This window comes from Micromys minutus (assembly GCF_963924665.1).
Source record: "Micromys minutus genome assembly, chromosome: 9".
NCBI classification, from domain to species: domain Eukaryota; kingdom Metazoa; phylum Chordata; class Mammalia; order Rodentia; family Muridae; genus Micromys; species Micromys minutus.
In genome coordinates, this window is record NC_137978.1 from 52,975,478 (window position 1) to 52,991,172 (window position 15,695).

Here is a 15,695-nt window from a genome sequence, read left to right on the forward strand (position 1 = left end):
CTTGTTTTGCATGTCCACTATGGCTGACTGTCACCTCCACAGTCAGTGGCCATGCAGGCATAGGCTGGGTGCAGCCATGTTGTAAAGATGCATTGTTTTCCGGTGGCAGGCAGGTCCTACCGGGCCCCACAAATAGATCCTGCTCCAGACACTGTTCCCTACCCAGAACCCTGAGGGATGTCCGCCTGTCCCCTGGGCAGGATCGTCACTATGTAAATGTCTGTGCAAATGCCTCAGTGTGGGGTGACCAGCTCCACAGTGAGGCCGGCCATCTTCTAAGGCTGTGACTTCGCTGGCATGGGGCCCCAGGCAAGGACAGTCCACCTGCTCTTTCTCCTGCTGCATGCTCTGCAGAAGCCAGTCAAGCTGGTAGAGAACTCCGAATTCCACCTGGCTGGGGACTACCTCCTGGGTGGCCTCTTCACTCTCCATGCCAACGTGAAGAGCATCTCCCACCTCAGCTACCGGCAGGTGCCCAAGTGCAATGAGTGAGTTCACAATGAAGTTTGCAAGTGGTGGTGGAGGGGCGGAGCAGAGAGTTAGGACCCTGGAAACTGCAGTCCTAAGAGGCCAGGCCAGGGCCCAGAAAGCATCTCCTCAGTCACTGCCAAATTCTCAATCCTAGATCTAGCCTGGTAGCCCTCAGTGACCCCTGCATGATCGGTGCACCAACCCCCAGTCTAGATCCAGCCGGCCAGCCCTCGGTGACCCCTACCCCCACCCCCGCACAATCTGTTGAAATTTTTAGCTGTTGTTTGCAACTCGGAGACCTGGTTTGTCCCGCTGTTACATCCCTGGAAAGATGGGGTGTTTAAACTCACAGGGTCACCATCAAAGGCATCCTCAGCCACTTTGACAAATGGCAGAGCCCCCACCCCCAATAAGATCATGTCTTGAGCCTTGTCTAGACAGCAGGCTCTGCCTTGCCAGGGAGAGGGTGGTGTTTGGGTAGTGAGCTCTGACACTGGACACTAGAGGGGAGCTTCGAAGTTCCCAAGGTTGTGGCTGTGGAGACAGGGAGTGTGTCTGGGCTTGGGGAGTCCCCTTTCCACTTCTGTGAGCCATCTGGGGTGACAGCACCACTTAGAGACTGAGCTCCCTGGTCTCGCTCCGGTGGAGGAACATTCTGAGTGATGGGGAAGAGGGAGATGGAGGCAGGAGGGAGAGAGAGAGGGAGGGAGGGAGGGAGAGAGAGAGGGAGGGAGGGAGGGAGGGAGAGAGGGAGGGAGAGAGGGAGAGAGGGAGGGAGGGAGAGAGGGAGAGAGGGAGGGAGAGAGGGAGAGAGGGAGGGAGGGAGGGAGAGAGGGAGAGAGGGAGGGAGGGAGGGAGGGAGGGAGAGAGGGAGGGAGGAGGGAGAGAGAGAGGGCACTAACTAAGGGTTGACTGTGACTGTGGGAATTCACCACTTAGACAATGAGGAGGAGGATGCTATGTAGACCCGAGGCTGGGGAGGCTGGTGCTCTGATGCCTGTGGTGAAGAGGAGGTCTGTAACTGTTGAGTACCAGTGGCAGAGATGCGGTGATATCACTAGCAATGCTGACTGCAGTGGTAACATGGTCATCAACATGGGTGTGGGGATGATGGTGGTGATGGGGATAGTGGCTGTAGCGGTTACAGTGACAGTGGTGATGAGGATGATGGGAGTGATGGTAGTCATGGTGATGATGGTGGTTGTGATGCTGTAGGAGGGGTTCTGGTCATAATATTAGTGATGATAGTTTGGGCAGTAATGCTGGTGATGGTGTAGTGGTGGTGATGGTGGTGATGGTGGTGCTGATGGTGATGTTGGTGGTGATGGTGTAGTGGTAGTGATTGTGGTGATGGTGGTGCTGATGGTGATGTTGGTGGTGATGGTGTAGTGGTAGTGATGGTGGTGATGGTGGTGCTGATGGTGCTGATGGTGATGTTGGTGGTGATGGTGTAGTGGTAGTGATGGTGGTGATGGTGGTGCTGATGGTGATGTTGGTGGTGATGGTGTAGTGGTAGTGATTGTGGTGATGGTGGTGCTGATGGTGATGTTGGTGGTGATGGTGTAGTGGTAGTGATGGTGGTGATGGTGGTGCTGATGGTGCTGATGGTGATGTTTGTGGTGATGGTGTAGTGGTAGTGATGGTGGTGCTGATGGTGATGTTGGTGGTAATGGTGGTGCTGATGGTGATGTTGGTGGTGATGGTGGTGCTGATGGTGATGTTGGTGGTGATGATGTCATTGTTGTCAATGATGATCACAAACATATGGTAATTATGGCAGTGGTGGCGCTGGGATAGTGGGACATGACAGTGACAGTGGGGATGGCAGTGATGGAGGAGGTCACTGTGGGTGTGAGTGGACAATGGTAGGGATCACGGGGACCACAGTGCAGTCATAGGGACAGTGGTGACAGGAATGCAGTAGGTGCCAGGTGCTTCTAGGCTGTTTCTTGGCAGAGTTTCTCGTGTGGGGAGCAGAGCAGCGGGTCCGTCCTATTCACCCCCACCCTGCTCCCTGTGGACAGGCCCCTCACCGTGTGTGGCCCCGCAGGTACAGCATGAAGGTGCTGGGCTACAATCTCATGCAGGCCATGCGCTTCGCTGTGGAGGAGATCAACACGTGCAGCTCTCTGCTCCCAGGCGTGCTGCTCGGCTACGAGATGGTGGACGTCTGCTACCTCTCCAACAACATCCAGCCTGGGCTCTACTTCCTGGCACAAAATGATGACTTCCTGCCCATCCTCCAAGACTACAGCGAGTATATGCCCCACGTGGTGGCCGTCATTGGCCCAGACAACTCTGAGTCCGCCATCACCGTGTCCAGCATTCTCTCGCATTTTCTCATCCCACAGGTGATGCCTGGGAGATGTGACCGGGGAGAGTCAGAGGGGCAGCTGTACCGAGGGTGGGATGCTCTTCCTTCCTGTCAGGCATGGCGGGAACATGCGCAGGGGCAGACTGCCCTTCAGGCTTAGGCCTGACTTACTGGGACGCCTGTGACAACTCTCTCCACCCATCTGAGTCTCAGTTTCCCCATTTGTGAAGTAGGCTGATGAAACTCCATCCCAGGACCGACTGTCTGTGGGTTAAAGTGGTCAACCCAAAAGAGTTTTCAGCACACAGTAGGTGGTTTGCAATGCTGTCATTACCACAAAATGCATCTTTCTCTGGAATGGGGACTAAAGAGCAGGCAGTATTAGCTTGTGCAGTTGTCTAGCACAGGGCCTGACTCATAGTAGGTTCTCAAGGAGTGCCACTAGGGCCTGAGGAGATGGCTCAGATGATAAAGTGTACAGGCATGGGGAACTGAGTTTGGGTCTCCAGCACCCACATAAAAAACCTGGACCAGTAGTGGGGGAGAAGTGTTGGAGACAGGGGGATTCCCTGAGCTCACTGGCCAGCTAGTCTTGCCAAACTGGTACTTCCAGGTTCAGAGAGAGGCCTTATCTCTAGAAATATGGCAGTGAGTGACTGAGGAAGATGCCTAATGTTGACTTCTGGCCTTCATGTGTGTATAGACATGTGAACCTCTACACACATGTTCACACATGCACAACATGTGTACATATACACACATACCCTAAAGTGTTAATCATCTGCTATTATCTTTTAAATTGGGGAGGTAAGGGAATGGGGCAAGAGACAGGGTCTCTCTACGTAGCCTAGGCTGTCCTGGAACTCGCTCCATAGACCAGGCTGACACTTTGAACTCACAGAGATCCACCTGCCTCTGCCTCCCGAGTGCTGGGATTAAAGGGATGGACGGCCACTCCTGCCACCTTTAAAATATTTTTGAATTACACTTTCACTTATTAGGAGAGAGTACCAGTATGTGTCATGGCACACGTATGAAGGTCAGAAAATGGTTGGTGGGAATCGATTCTCTCCTTCCACCAAGTGGATCCTGGAAGATTGAACTCCTCCTCAGACTTGACAGCAAGTGCCTTGACCTCCTCCGCCATCTTGCGAGGCTCTGACAGCTTTGGATCTGTCACCAGCCACATGGGTCAAAGTGCCCAGTCCAGCACAGTTATAAAATGTTAATTATAAATCGGATTATCGCATAGTAGGCCGGCAATGGTCAGTCCCATTCTAGGTGCACAATGATGCTTAAGGACAACTACATAGAAACTACTTGACAAGGTACCGTGAGTGTGAGCGTGGGTTCTATAACTTAGGAGCCTGGGATCTGGCTTGGTCTCTGACTGGGATAGCACAGAGATCGGCAATAGCTGTGACGTGTCCCCACACTAGGACAGTGTCATAAGATTTCAGTTGCTGTGAAGAGACACCAGGACTATCGCAACTCTTATAAAGGACAAGGCTTCATTGGGGCTGGCTTACAGGTTCAGAGGTTCAGTCTGTTATTGTCATGGAAGGAAGCATGGCAGCATCCAGGCCGACCTGGTGCCAGTGCAGGAGCTGAGCATTCTACATGTTGATCTACAGTCAGCAGCAGGAGACTGTGCCACACTGGGCATAGCTTGAGCATACAAGACTTCAAAGCCCGCCTCCACAGTCACATGGCCACACCCCCTAGTAGTGCTATTCCCTATGGACCAAACATTCAAACACACGAGTCTAGAGTTCATGAGGGCCATACCTATTCAAACCACCACGGATGGAAGTTAGGGAGGGAGAGTCTGGGATAAACACTCTGGGGGGATTTGGGTGAAGTCTGCCTCTATAGCAAAAGGTGGGTGAGGTCTGCCGAAGATACCAAAAAAGGTCACGGGTCATTAACAATCCACTCTCAGTCTTCTGGATATCTTCCCCATTGAGGAGACGCTCCGGCCTGATTAAAATTCTTGGTTTCCTTATTGGCCTTTGGACAAAAAGACCTTTATTGCCTCCAGCACCAATGGACAGGTGGGAAGATGGTGGGTAGACTCAGGAAAGAACCAGAGTCTGGGGTTGGGAAAGTCAAGCTTGAGATGGAAGGTTGACATTCCCAAATCCGAGCTTGATGTTCAGAAGGGAGGTTGGGGCCAGGGTTGGACACAGTAGGGTTGCAGGCCTAGAAATGGTGTTTGTGTGAGGTGCTACATGAGGCTTGTAAGGAAGATGGCGTGGTGGGAGAGAAATAGGGCTGGGAGCCTCGTTTTTGGGATAGGCTGAAGCTATAGGTCAAAAATATATATATAGGTCAAGGCAGAGGGCGTGTGGCTGACAAGGAGGCTAGAATGCTGGGGGGGGGGCTGGGAAGGAGAGAGGATGAAGCCATGCTCTGGATGTGCCAGAGAAGCTCAGTAGGGCTGCTAAGTATCGGGAAGAGACATATATTACCACCTAGCCAGGGTGTGGCACATAACAGGGTTCCTGTCAGGGGCACTAGTTGAAGAAGGGACTGATGTGGATCACCCAGCCAGGGCGTGGCACATAGTAGGGCCTCACATTGGCTAAGGTGGCCATGATGGTGACAGTACAGACACAGCCCTGGGCATGTACGTGTCACCAGGGCAATGATGTCAGAGGAGCTCCCTTCTAACACCTCCCTCTGGCAGATCACGTACAGCGCCATCTCTGACAAGCTGAGGGACAAGCGGCGTTTCCCAGCCATGCTGCGCACGGTGCCCAGCGCCACCCACCACATCGAGGCCATGGTGCAGCTGATGATTCACTTCCGGTGGAACTGGATCGTGGTGCTTGTGAGCAATGACGATTATGGCCGGGAGAACAGCCACCTGCTGAGCCAGCGTCTGACCAACACTGGCGACATCTGCATTGCCTTCCAGGAGGTTCTGCCCGTACCCGAACCCAACCAGGTCATGAGGGCCGAGGATCAGGGCCAACTGGACAACATCCTGGACAAGCTGCGGCGGACCTCGGCCCGCGTCGTGGTGGTGTTCTCGCCAGAGCTGAGCCTGCACACCTTCTTCCTTGAGGTGCTGCGAGGGAACTTCACAGGTTTTGTGTGGATTGCTTCTGAGTCCTGGGCTATCGACCCGGAGCTACATAACCTCACAGAGCTGCGCCACACGGGCACTTTCCTGGGCGTCACCATCCAGAGGGTGTCCATTCCTGGCTTCAGCCAGTTCCGAGTACGGCATGACAAACCAGGGCATTCCATGTCTAACAAGACCAACCTGCGGGCCACCTGCAACCAGGACTGTGACGCCTGCTTGAACACCACTGAGTCCTTCAACCACATCCTTATGCTTTCTGGGGAGCGCGTGGTCTACAGCGTGTACTCGGCGGTCTACGCGGTGGCCCACGCCCTCCACAGACTCCTCAACTGCGACCAGGACCGCTGCACCAAGCAAATGGTCTATCCATGGCAGGTGAGGACTCTACCATTGCCATGCTCGGGTCTGGGCAAAGGGTACAGGAAGCCACAGGGCATCCCCTAACTCCAGATGTCCAGCAAGCATCCCCAGCACCCGTGTAAGAGGCTGGATTTGGCTGTGTGTGCCTAGAAACCCAGCGCTGGGGCAGGGAGAGCTGGGAGGTTCATTGGTGTTGATGGCAGACAACGGAGCTTCAGGTTCAGTGAGAGATTCTGTCTCCAGGGAATAGGATGGGAAGTGGGAGAGAAGGATTTGGTCCTCTTCTGGGTTCTGTGCGAATACACAAGCATGCTATCTATACACACACACACACACACACACACACAGAGCAGCCCCACTCTGTTATATTTTAGTTGTGTGTCACCACCCCATAGCCTCAGAACCTCCAGTTCCTATGTTTTGAAAGGCGCAGTCCTTTGAAAGGCGTTTGGCTGGCAGCTGCGTGCCCGCTCTTGAGTGCTGAGACGCTGGTAGCCTGTGGCATTGCTCAGGGTGGTGCTATGGCGCTTGTCATGGGTTCACTAGGATGCACCCTCGTGGTTGATCTTGCACACTTGGGGAAACTGAGGCACAGGGAGCCAAAGTCACAAAGCCACCTAAGAACAGAGCTAGGACTGCAGTCCAGCCTCGGGCTGCTCGGTTAGGAGCACTTCTAGCTGACACTATGGTTTAGGGGGGTAGGAATGATGGGTGGGGGGCAGTTCCAGCAGATGCTTGCAGTTAAGAGCGCTCCTGAGAAATGCCCCAGGTGATCCCCAGAAGGAGAGAGAAGAAAGCATTATTCTTAGCTACTCTTCTAGGTTTTTTTTTTTTATTCCTTTTTTCTTAATGTCTTATATGAGTATTTGCCCACATGTGATGTCTGTGCACCACATGTGTGCAGTGCCCGGGTCAGAAGAGGGTGTCGGATTCCCTGGTACTGGGATGACAGGTGGGATGCTGTGTGGGTGCTGGGATTTGAACTCAGGACCTCCGGAAGAGCAGCCAGTCCTCTTAACCACTGAGCCATCTCTCCAGCTCCTGTTCTAAGTTTCTAATGTGGTTCCAGAACCCAGAAGAATTCCATTGCTTCCATTTTGCAGAAGAGAAACTGGAAGTTTCTTCTGTCAAGAAACTAGAAGTCCAGAGAGGCTGAGCAGCAGGGCTAAAGCTGCCCAGGGCTAGAGTGGCCGGGCTGAGGACTAGCTCCAGGCACATCGGGTTCCAGAGTCACCACCTGACAGTTCCGTGTCCCCAGTGCATCCATTAGACAGGTGTTGAGGCTGGTGTGGGGGTGGGGCGTGTGGTTAGACTCTCAAATGTCTGTTCCCGTCTGATGACGGCTCTGTTGTCCTTCTTTCTGACCCCTCCAGCTACTCAGGGAGATCTGGCATGTCAACTTCACGCTTCTGGGCAACCAGCTCTTCTTCGACGAACAAGGGGACATGCCGATGCTCTTGGACATCATTCAGTGGCAGTGGGAACTAGGCCAGAACCCCTTCCAAAGCATCGCCTCCTACTCCCCCACCAAGAAGAGGCTGACCTACATTAACAATGTGACCTGGTACACCCCCAACAACACGGTCAGCTTGGAGGGTGACGCCTGGGGGCTTGTCCAGAAGGGGCTCCAGAGATATATCAGAAATAGCTGGAGGGGCCTCCGTTTGGGTTGGGGGGTCTAGAGTCATGTCCTTCTTTGTTAACTGAGAGCTATGAAGTTTGAGGTGCCCCAGCTCCAGGAGATGGGGAGTCGGGGGCTTCTGTTCACAGTCCTGCACTGAAGCGCATGTGGCTCCCGGATCAGTCTGAGGTGGTGGGTTAGGCACGTTCCCAGATTTTCACCACCAAGTGACGGATAAGAAGCAGCTTCACGGATACAGGGTGTATTTCTGCTCAGAGTTTGAGGATACAGTCTGTCATGGCGGGAGGAGCCTAAGGTGACAGACATCATTGCATCCACAGACAGGAAGCAGAGAGACAGGGGCTGGCTCTCAGTTCACTGTCCCCTTTGTATTCAGGCCAGAATCCCAGCCCATGGGATGATGCCACCCACATCCATGATGGATCTTCCCTCTGCTAAAAATTTCTAGAAACACCCTCTCAGACATACCCTGAGGTCCATCTCTACAGATCCTAAATGTCATCAAGTTGATAGGATTATCTAACATCACAGGGGTGGAGGCTACTGCTCTCCCCATTGCATAGGCTAGAACACTGGAGGCACAGAGAGGTTGTGTAATCTCCTCAACCCCACACAGCTTTCCTATGGTAAAGGCTTTCTCTACATAGCTTTCTGGCTACATATATCACCATTGAGGAGTCTGTAGTGAATCAGGATGACATCTCTCTGTTTTCTTGGGCTCGAACCACAGACGTTCTTTGTCTCAGGTTCCTGCAGGCAGAAGCTAAGGGGGAGGGGAGACTGGTCCCTGCAGAGGCCAGGGACCTGCTTGGCCACTTTGCTGCTGTTTGGCAGCTTGCCGGCACACCCTGGCTCTCCTTGGCTTGTGGATGCTCCGCTCTGATCTTTGCCTTCATCTTTCTGTGGTCTTGGCAGCATCCACATATCCCCTTTGTGTAAGAACACAAGTTCTCTCAGATGAGGGACCCTTCTTTCCTTTCATTATATATGCATTGACCCTACAGTACGTCAGGTCGTATAGTTAGGACGTAGGCATTAAGACCTACAGGGTCTTACTCAGTCTACGTTCCCACCGAAATGCACAGCCTGAGGTAAGAGTCCTGTGTGGTACCAGTACCAAGCCTGGGAAATGGGAGAGCTTGAAACAGGGAAGTAAAAGCCAGTCCAAGGGAATGTCCTCAAGCCAGACACTGCTGTGACCCACAGTAGCACCATCTTCCTGTTATCTTCCAAGGATCTGCCTCAGAGCTGTGTCCCAAGGGAGAGACGTGCGCAGCATGGGTTGTCTGAATCCTATTCTCTGGTGCCCACAGGTTGCTCTGTGGAACGCTAAGCCCTTAGATTTCCAGGTCCCATGTGGCTGGGTGCCTCTCAGCATCTAAGGGACATCTTACACCACAGCCCCGTGGCAGAGAGTGAAAGGCTCGGCCTGCTAGTGACAGCTGCATGAGATAGATTGTCCTGCCTGAGTCTGGAGGCCACAGTCTTTAGGATATTAGGCAGCTCTGTTCGTGCAAAAGGGGCATTTGGTGGGCAAGTGACAGGCAGTGACCATGTCTCCCTTCCACCCATGCTCTGGGTGACTCCCTGGAAGGATGGTAACCTCCATACCTAAGGTCCCCAGCCCTCAGCTGCCCGATTGAAAATGTCCCTAAGACAGAGGCATAGTAGGGCTGTTCTTGGGTGCGCAGCTGTCTACCCTGCACACCCCATCCAGATTCTTGTGAGAACCCAAGTCCCCACTTTTGTGATCCTCTTGTTCACTGGTGGGAAGACCTCAGGGGAACCAGCTGTTTCACTGTGGATTTGTCTCCCCAGTAGGGACCAGAATTCCACCGTCATGACTCTGAGATTGCTGTTCTTACAGTCTAGTGAACACCAGTGATTTTAGGTCCCTTTTTATTCATTTGTTTGTGTGTTCTATGGTGATGGGAATCAAGCCCAGGGTCTAACACATGCTAAACAAGACCTCTACCAGCTGGCTATATTCTCTTCCTCCTTTACCTCTCTCTACTTCCTTCTCTTTTCCTTGTTGACAGAGTCTCTAACCCAAGCTGGTCCAAAACACATTTTTTAATTGAGCATGAAATTGAATATCTGATCTTCCTGCCTCCACTTCCTAAGCCCTTGGGTCACAGAGGGATGAGTTCAAACCCAGGGCTTCTTGCGTGCTGGCCAATCACTCTGCTGAGTTACATTTTCAGTCCTCTTCTTTGGTTTTCTTCTGAAGACCAGGATGGACCTTCTGCAAGAGCAGCCAGTGCTCTTAACCTTTGTGTGGTCTCTCCAGCCCTTCTGTTATTTACCTAAGTTGGTTTTTCTGTGTTTGGAGAACATGACCAGCCTGATTATGATCCTTTTAATTTAGACCAAGCTTGCATCATAGACTAGCATGAAATTGTCCTGGGGATGCTCACGTGCACTCAGTGGGTAAGATGCTGTGCTCTGCTGCTACAGAGAGCAGAGTGTCCTGTTAGAGTGTCCTGTTAGAGCGTCCTGCTAGAGCGTCCTGCTAGAGCGTCCTGCTAGAGTGTACTGTTAGAGTGTCCTGTTAGAGTGTCCTGTTAGAGTGTCCTGTTAGAGTGTCCTGCTAGAGCATCCTGTTAGAGTGTCCTGTTAGAGCGTCCTATTAGAGCGTCCTGTTAGAAGTTCCTCTTAGAGCGTCCTGCTAGAGTGTCTGTTAGAGCATACTCTTAGAGTCTCTGTTAGAGTGTCCTCCTAGAGTGTCCCATTGGAGCACATTATTGATTAAGTTTTCCACTTTTTTTTTTTTTTTTTTTTTTTTTTTTTGGTGGATCCTCTGTTTAGTTCTACATAGTCATTGAAAATATAATGTGAATCTTTCTACCTGTTATTATTGAATATTACACATTCTCTGTTTTCCTTCTGTTTTTTTTTTAGCTTTATGTAGTTTAAGTCTCTCTTGTTAGGGGCGTATGTGTTTATGCAAGTACCTTTGTAGAACGTTCTATGTAGCCCTGAATACCCTGTGTATGCTCCCACTGCAGCTTTGGGGGATCCGTTCTCTGGGGATCTGAGTTCCTGATTCCCACCAGTTCTCACTCTGTTCTCCCTGTCTTCTCACCGTGGGGACTCCAGGCTGTCCCTGGCCAAGCTGGAGGCCAGCCATCCCCAGTGAGGCTCTGCACCGTGGCACTTTTGCTTTGCCATCCTTTGTCTAATGCATGAAGATACCGATTTCACTATAGTGGGGCTCTGCATTACCAACTTCACTGCTGTACCCCAGTGTCTGGCGTCGGTTTGTGCCCCAAGTTTCTCTGAGTGTGCAGGTGCGACACGTGTGTGTGCAGGTGAATGCGTGTGTATGCCCATGTGGAGACCAGAGATTAACCTCTGCAGCTGCCTGGCTTCTTTTCAGACAGGGTCTCAGACCAGTACCTAGGATTTGCCAGTTTAGCCAGGCTGGCTGGGGAGCAGTCTCATGTATCCTCTGGCCTCCAACTACACGGCACTGGCACCGACAGGCATGAACTGCCACTCCTGGCTCTTGACCTGAACTCTGGAGACGGAATCTGGAGCCTCACGCTTTTGTGGGAAGCACGCTGCCAATGGAGTTGTTTCTCCAGAGTCGCCATCTGTGTATGAGTGCACAAAAGCCACTGTGAGTCTCAGGGGTGCAAGGCAGGCCTGACTTGGCTACTCAGGAGCTGGTAAGAGATCGTGAGTTCAGAGGTGGGGGACACCTGGCAGCGTGTGGTGGACCATGGCTCCGGATAAAGGGCATACGTGTGTCTGTGCTGAGAGCTGTGTGCCTGTGCCTGCACAGTGCATGTTCATATTCTTGGCAGGGAAGTCCCCATAAGGCACAGGGAGCCCAGTAGTAGATTAGATGTTTAATTCCTTTAAATTGATGATGGTGGTGATGGTGATGATGATGATGTGTGTATGAGAGAGAGAGAACATGCCTGCCATGGGGCACGTATGGAGGTTAAAGAACAACTCTGTGAAGTCATTTCTCTCCTCCCTCCTTTACACGGGGCTCTGGGGATTGAACTCAGGGCATCAGGCTTGGCTGCAGACACCTTTAACTAGCTGAGGTATCTGAGCCCGTGGATGTTTACTCTTGGCTGATGAGTCATTCAAGCTTCTCTATGAAGTGCTAGGGAGGTGACAAGTTATCTAGATATGTCATTTGATGGCCAGGGACACTGAAGACCTGTGTGTGTGTGTGTGTGTGTGTGTGTGTGTGTGTGTGTGTGTAGGGAGAGGAGAATAAAAAACCAAAAAGGACTTGAGAGAGGCAAAAAGAGATGGGCTCTGGTGTTCAGGGGTCCTTTCCTGGCTCCCGGCTCTGAGCCTTAGACCCTCCTTATGTATGCCCATAGGAGACCATTGTTCTTGATCACAAAAATGATGTCCATAGGATGTAGTGGCTTCTCACCTACCCCAGAGCTGTGGCTGCCCAAGGCACTGCCCCATGTCCTGCCTCCACCATGGTTTTATCCACACATGGTTCCTTCATTGGGCTCAGATGGTATTTCCTTCTCATCCTCGGTCCTAATGTCTCCTCTGTGTACAGCACATCCCTTCATCCCATGCCTGGCAACCTTTGTGTGCTGGGCTCCTCTGCGGTAGAGACAGTGGGCACGGGCACTGCCCTCGGGTTCTAGCTCGCCTGAGACCCCCTGTCTTCAGAAGGACATACCAACCAAGGAGTCTTAGCTGCAGGTGACAGGGAAACACGGTAACAGAATGCAGGTGACAGTTCAGGTAAGGATGGATCCAGGATCTCTCGATAGCGTTCAACCCCTCCCCCCACCAGGGTCAGGTTTTTCTTTGGCCACAATGTCCTCTTTGTGATAAGGTGGCTGCCAGGACCCAGGGGGACTGCACTGTTTTCAGCATCCTCATGAAGTCTCTGTCTTCACCCTTGGGTGCCTCTACCAGAGGATGGGGGATTGGGTTAGGTAAGCTACAGACAGACAGACAAAACGGAGAGATCCTGTTCTAACAGCAGTTCAGACAGGGCCAGGCGACCCTCACCTGAGGAGCATTTTGCTGGGTGTCTGAGAGAGAGCAGGGGCCTCCCAGAGGGTGAGAAAAGAGGGCTCAGAGTTTCTTGCCTTCCTCCCTCCAGGTCCCTGTGTCCACGTGTTCCAAGAGCTGCCAGCCTGGGCAAATGAAAAAGCCCGTGGGCCTCCACCCCTGCTGCTTTGAGTGCTTGGATTGTCCGCCCGGCACCTACCTCAACCGCTCCGCAGGTATGGCTCCCAGCACCCCCACTCCGCGCTTCATTAGCAGACCGCACCACTCAGTGTCCCCACCCTGTCCTGGAGTTTTCAGGGGTCCCTTTACTTCGCCAGGGTCTCCGTGGGCTTCCCGGGGGATGCAAGTTTCCAAAGGCTAGAGACCAGGCCTGGTGCCTCTTGTGGCTTCTCATGAAGGGAAACCCCCCAGTACAGGTTTCTGTGTGGTACTTTGGGATCAGTCCTTACCCTGTGTGCCGAGCAGGTCACCCACTGGGCCACCTCCCCAGTCCCCATTGACTGAATTCTTGGTTGACAGCCATTCACTTTCTAGACCCCTGGCTCCAGTATTTAGACCCACATTAGTGCTGAACACACTTCAGGGTTGCATGAAAAGCTCTCGCATGGCCTCACTGATTAAAACTTAATCGGTGATTTCACCTCTGAATAGAAACACTTGCTGTGTACCCAGCAGCAAGCAGGGCCCCGGCTAAGGGCTGATCAAGTATGTGGAAAGCTTCTGGTGGCCTGTCAGAACTGTCAGTGGTCTGAGGTAGGGGCCAGACTTTACTGGTCTCTGGGACTCTCCCTCTCTGGTCTACCACAGTATCTGACTCTCAGTGTTCTCTTTGGGGTTTGGGAGGCACCTTGCAAGGACATGGATTTGATCCCCAGAATTCATATGAAATAGAGCCAAACATGGTGGAACCAGTGTTGGGGAGGCTGAGACACATGGCTCCCTGGGGCTCGCTGGCTTGTCAGTTTAGCTAACCTATCGAGTTCCAGACAAGAGAGGTAGTCTCAGAAAGAAAGGAAGGAAGGCAGGCAGGAAGGAAGGAAGGAAGGAAGGATGGATGGCATTTGAGGAACAGTACCGATATTGTTCCTCAATATAGTAGTCCTCTGGGCTACACCCATGTACACACACATGCATATGCACGCATGTGCACACACACCATGTAAACACACACACACACAAACCCCCAACTCCACTGAAGATGTGGTCTCTTCCCCTAGAGGATGATATCTCGGTAGAAAGGCCTCGAAATTGGTGGGTTCTGAGCAAGAAGACCTGGGTTTGAATGCTGATTTGGTTACTTACTGGCTTTGTGACTTTGAAAAAAAAAAAGACTTGACATAGCTGGTCCTCATTTGTCTGTGATCAGGTGGCAGGGAAGCTTGATTGTGGCATGGTAGGAGTTCCTTTAGCCTCTCTCTGCCTCGGGGCTCAGGCCCAGAGAATACAGGGGAGTGAGGAGGGCTCGCATGTGGGGTCCCACTGACTGGAGTTGCTGTGGCCTCTTGCAGATGAGTTTAACTGTCTGCCCTGCCCGGGTTCCATGTGGTCCTACAAGAACGACATAGCTTGCTTCCAGCGGCAGCTGGTCTTCCTGGAGTGGAGTGAAGTGCCCACTATCGTGGTGGCCATCTTGGCCATCCTAGGCTTCCTCAGTACGCTGGCCATCTTGCTCATCTTCTGGAGACATTTCCAGACACCCATCGTGCGCTCGGCTGGTGGCCCCATGTGCTTCCTGATGCTGGTGCCGCTGCTGCTGGCGTTTGGGATGGTGCCTGTGTACGTGGGGCCCCCCACGGTCTTCTCGTGTTTCTGCCGCCAGGCCTTCTTCACCGTCTGCTTCTCTGTCTGTCTGTCCTGCATCACCGTGCGCTCCTTCCAGATTGTGTGTGTCTTCAAGATGGCCAGACGCCTGCCAAGTGCCTACAGTTTCTGGATGCGTTACCACGGGCCCTATGTCTTCGTGGCCTTCATCACGGCCATCAAGGTGGCCCTGGTGGCGGGCAACATGCTGGCCACCACCATCAACCCCATTGGCCGGACCGACCCCGATAACCCCAACATCATGATCCTGTCTTGCCACCCGAACTACCGCAACGGGCTCCTGTTCAACACCAGCATGGACTTACTGCTGTCTGTGCTGGGTTTCAGCTTTGCTTACATGGGCAAGGAACTGCCCACCAACTACAACGAAGCCAAATTTATCACTCTCAGCATGACCTTCTCCTTCACTTCCTCCATCTCCCTCTGCACCTTCATGTCTGTCCACGATGGAGTCTTGGTCACCATCATGGACCTCCTGGTCACTGTGCTCAACTTCCTGGCCATCGGCTTGGGATATTTTGGCCCCAAGTGTTACATGATCCTCTTCTACCCAGAGCGCAACACCTCAGCCTATTTCAATAGCATGATCCAGGGCTACACCATGAGGAAGAGCTAGCCCTGCCCACCGACCTCAGCGGCAGAGCCCCCAGCCACGCTACTGGTGTTCCTCTGCCGTTCTCTTCAGCGTAGCTATTTTTACCCACACAACGCTTGAAAATACCAATACTGCACTCTTCCCGCCCTGAGCCGTTTCACTGGCCCCCACCCGCTTACAGAAGAAACCACCAAGGTGACCTATGGGGCTCCAAGGATGGCCTACCACTGCCATCTGGTGGTCACAGTGAGCACCTGCAGGCTGTGGCCCCTGCCTTTCAGCCTGCTCATGCCTAGTGTCTGAGGCCGACCGGTGAGTCCACCAGGCTCCCCAGATGTCCGTGTATCTACGTTCCATTCTAGTTCCTGGGACGCACAGACTGGGGATCCTGCGT

The 15,695-nt window shown here is 52.8% G+C and overlaps 1 protein-coding gene across 1 annotated transcript; it reads left to right on the top strand.

Moving 5' to 3' along the window:
- Positions 1–297: 297 nt before the first annotated feature.
- On the top strand, positions 298–15,322 carry TAS1R2 (taste 1 receptor member 2; the record flags this gene model as incomplete). The annotated part of the gene is made up of 6 exons (XM_080921455.1): positions 298–488; positions 2,522–2,822; positions 5,475–6,251; positions 7,610–7,819; positions 12,977–13,100; positions 14,394–15,322. 6 exons carry the CDS (start codon positions 298–300, stop codon positions 15,320–15,322), a joined length of 2,532 nt encoding a protein of 843 aa, XP_080777581.1.
- Between the last annotated feature and the right edge of the window lie 373 nt (positions 15,323–15,695).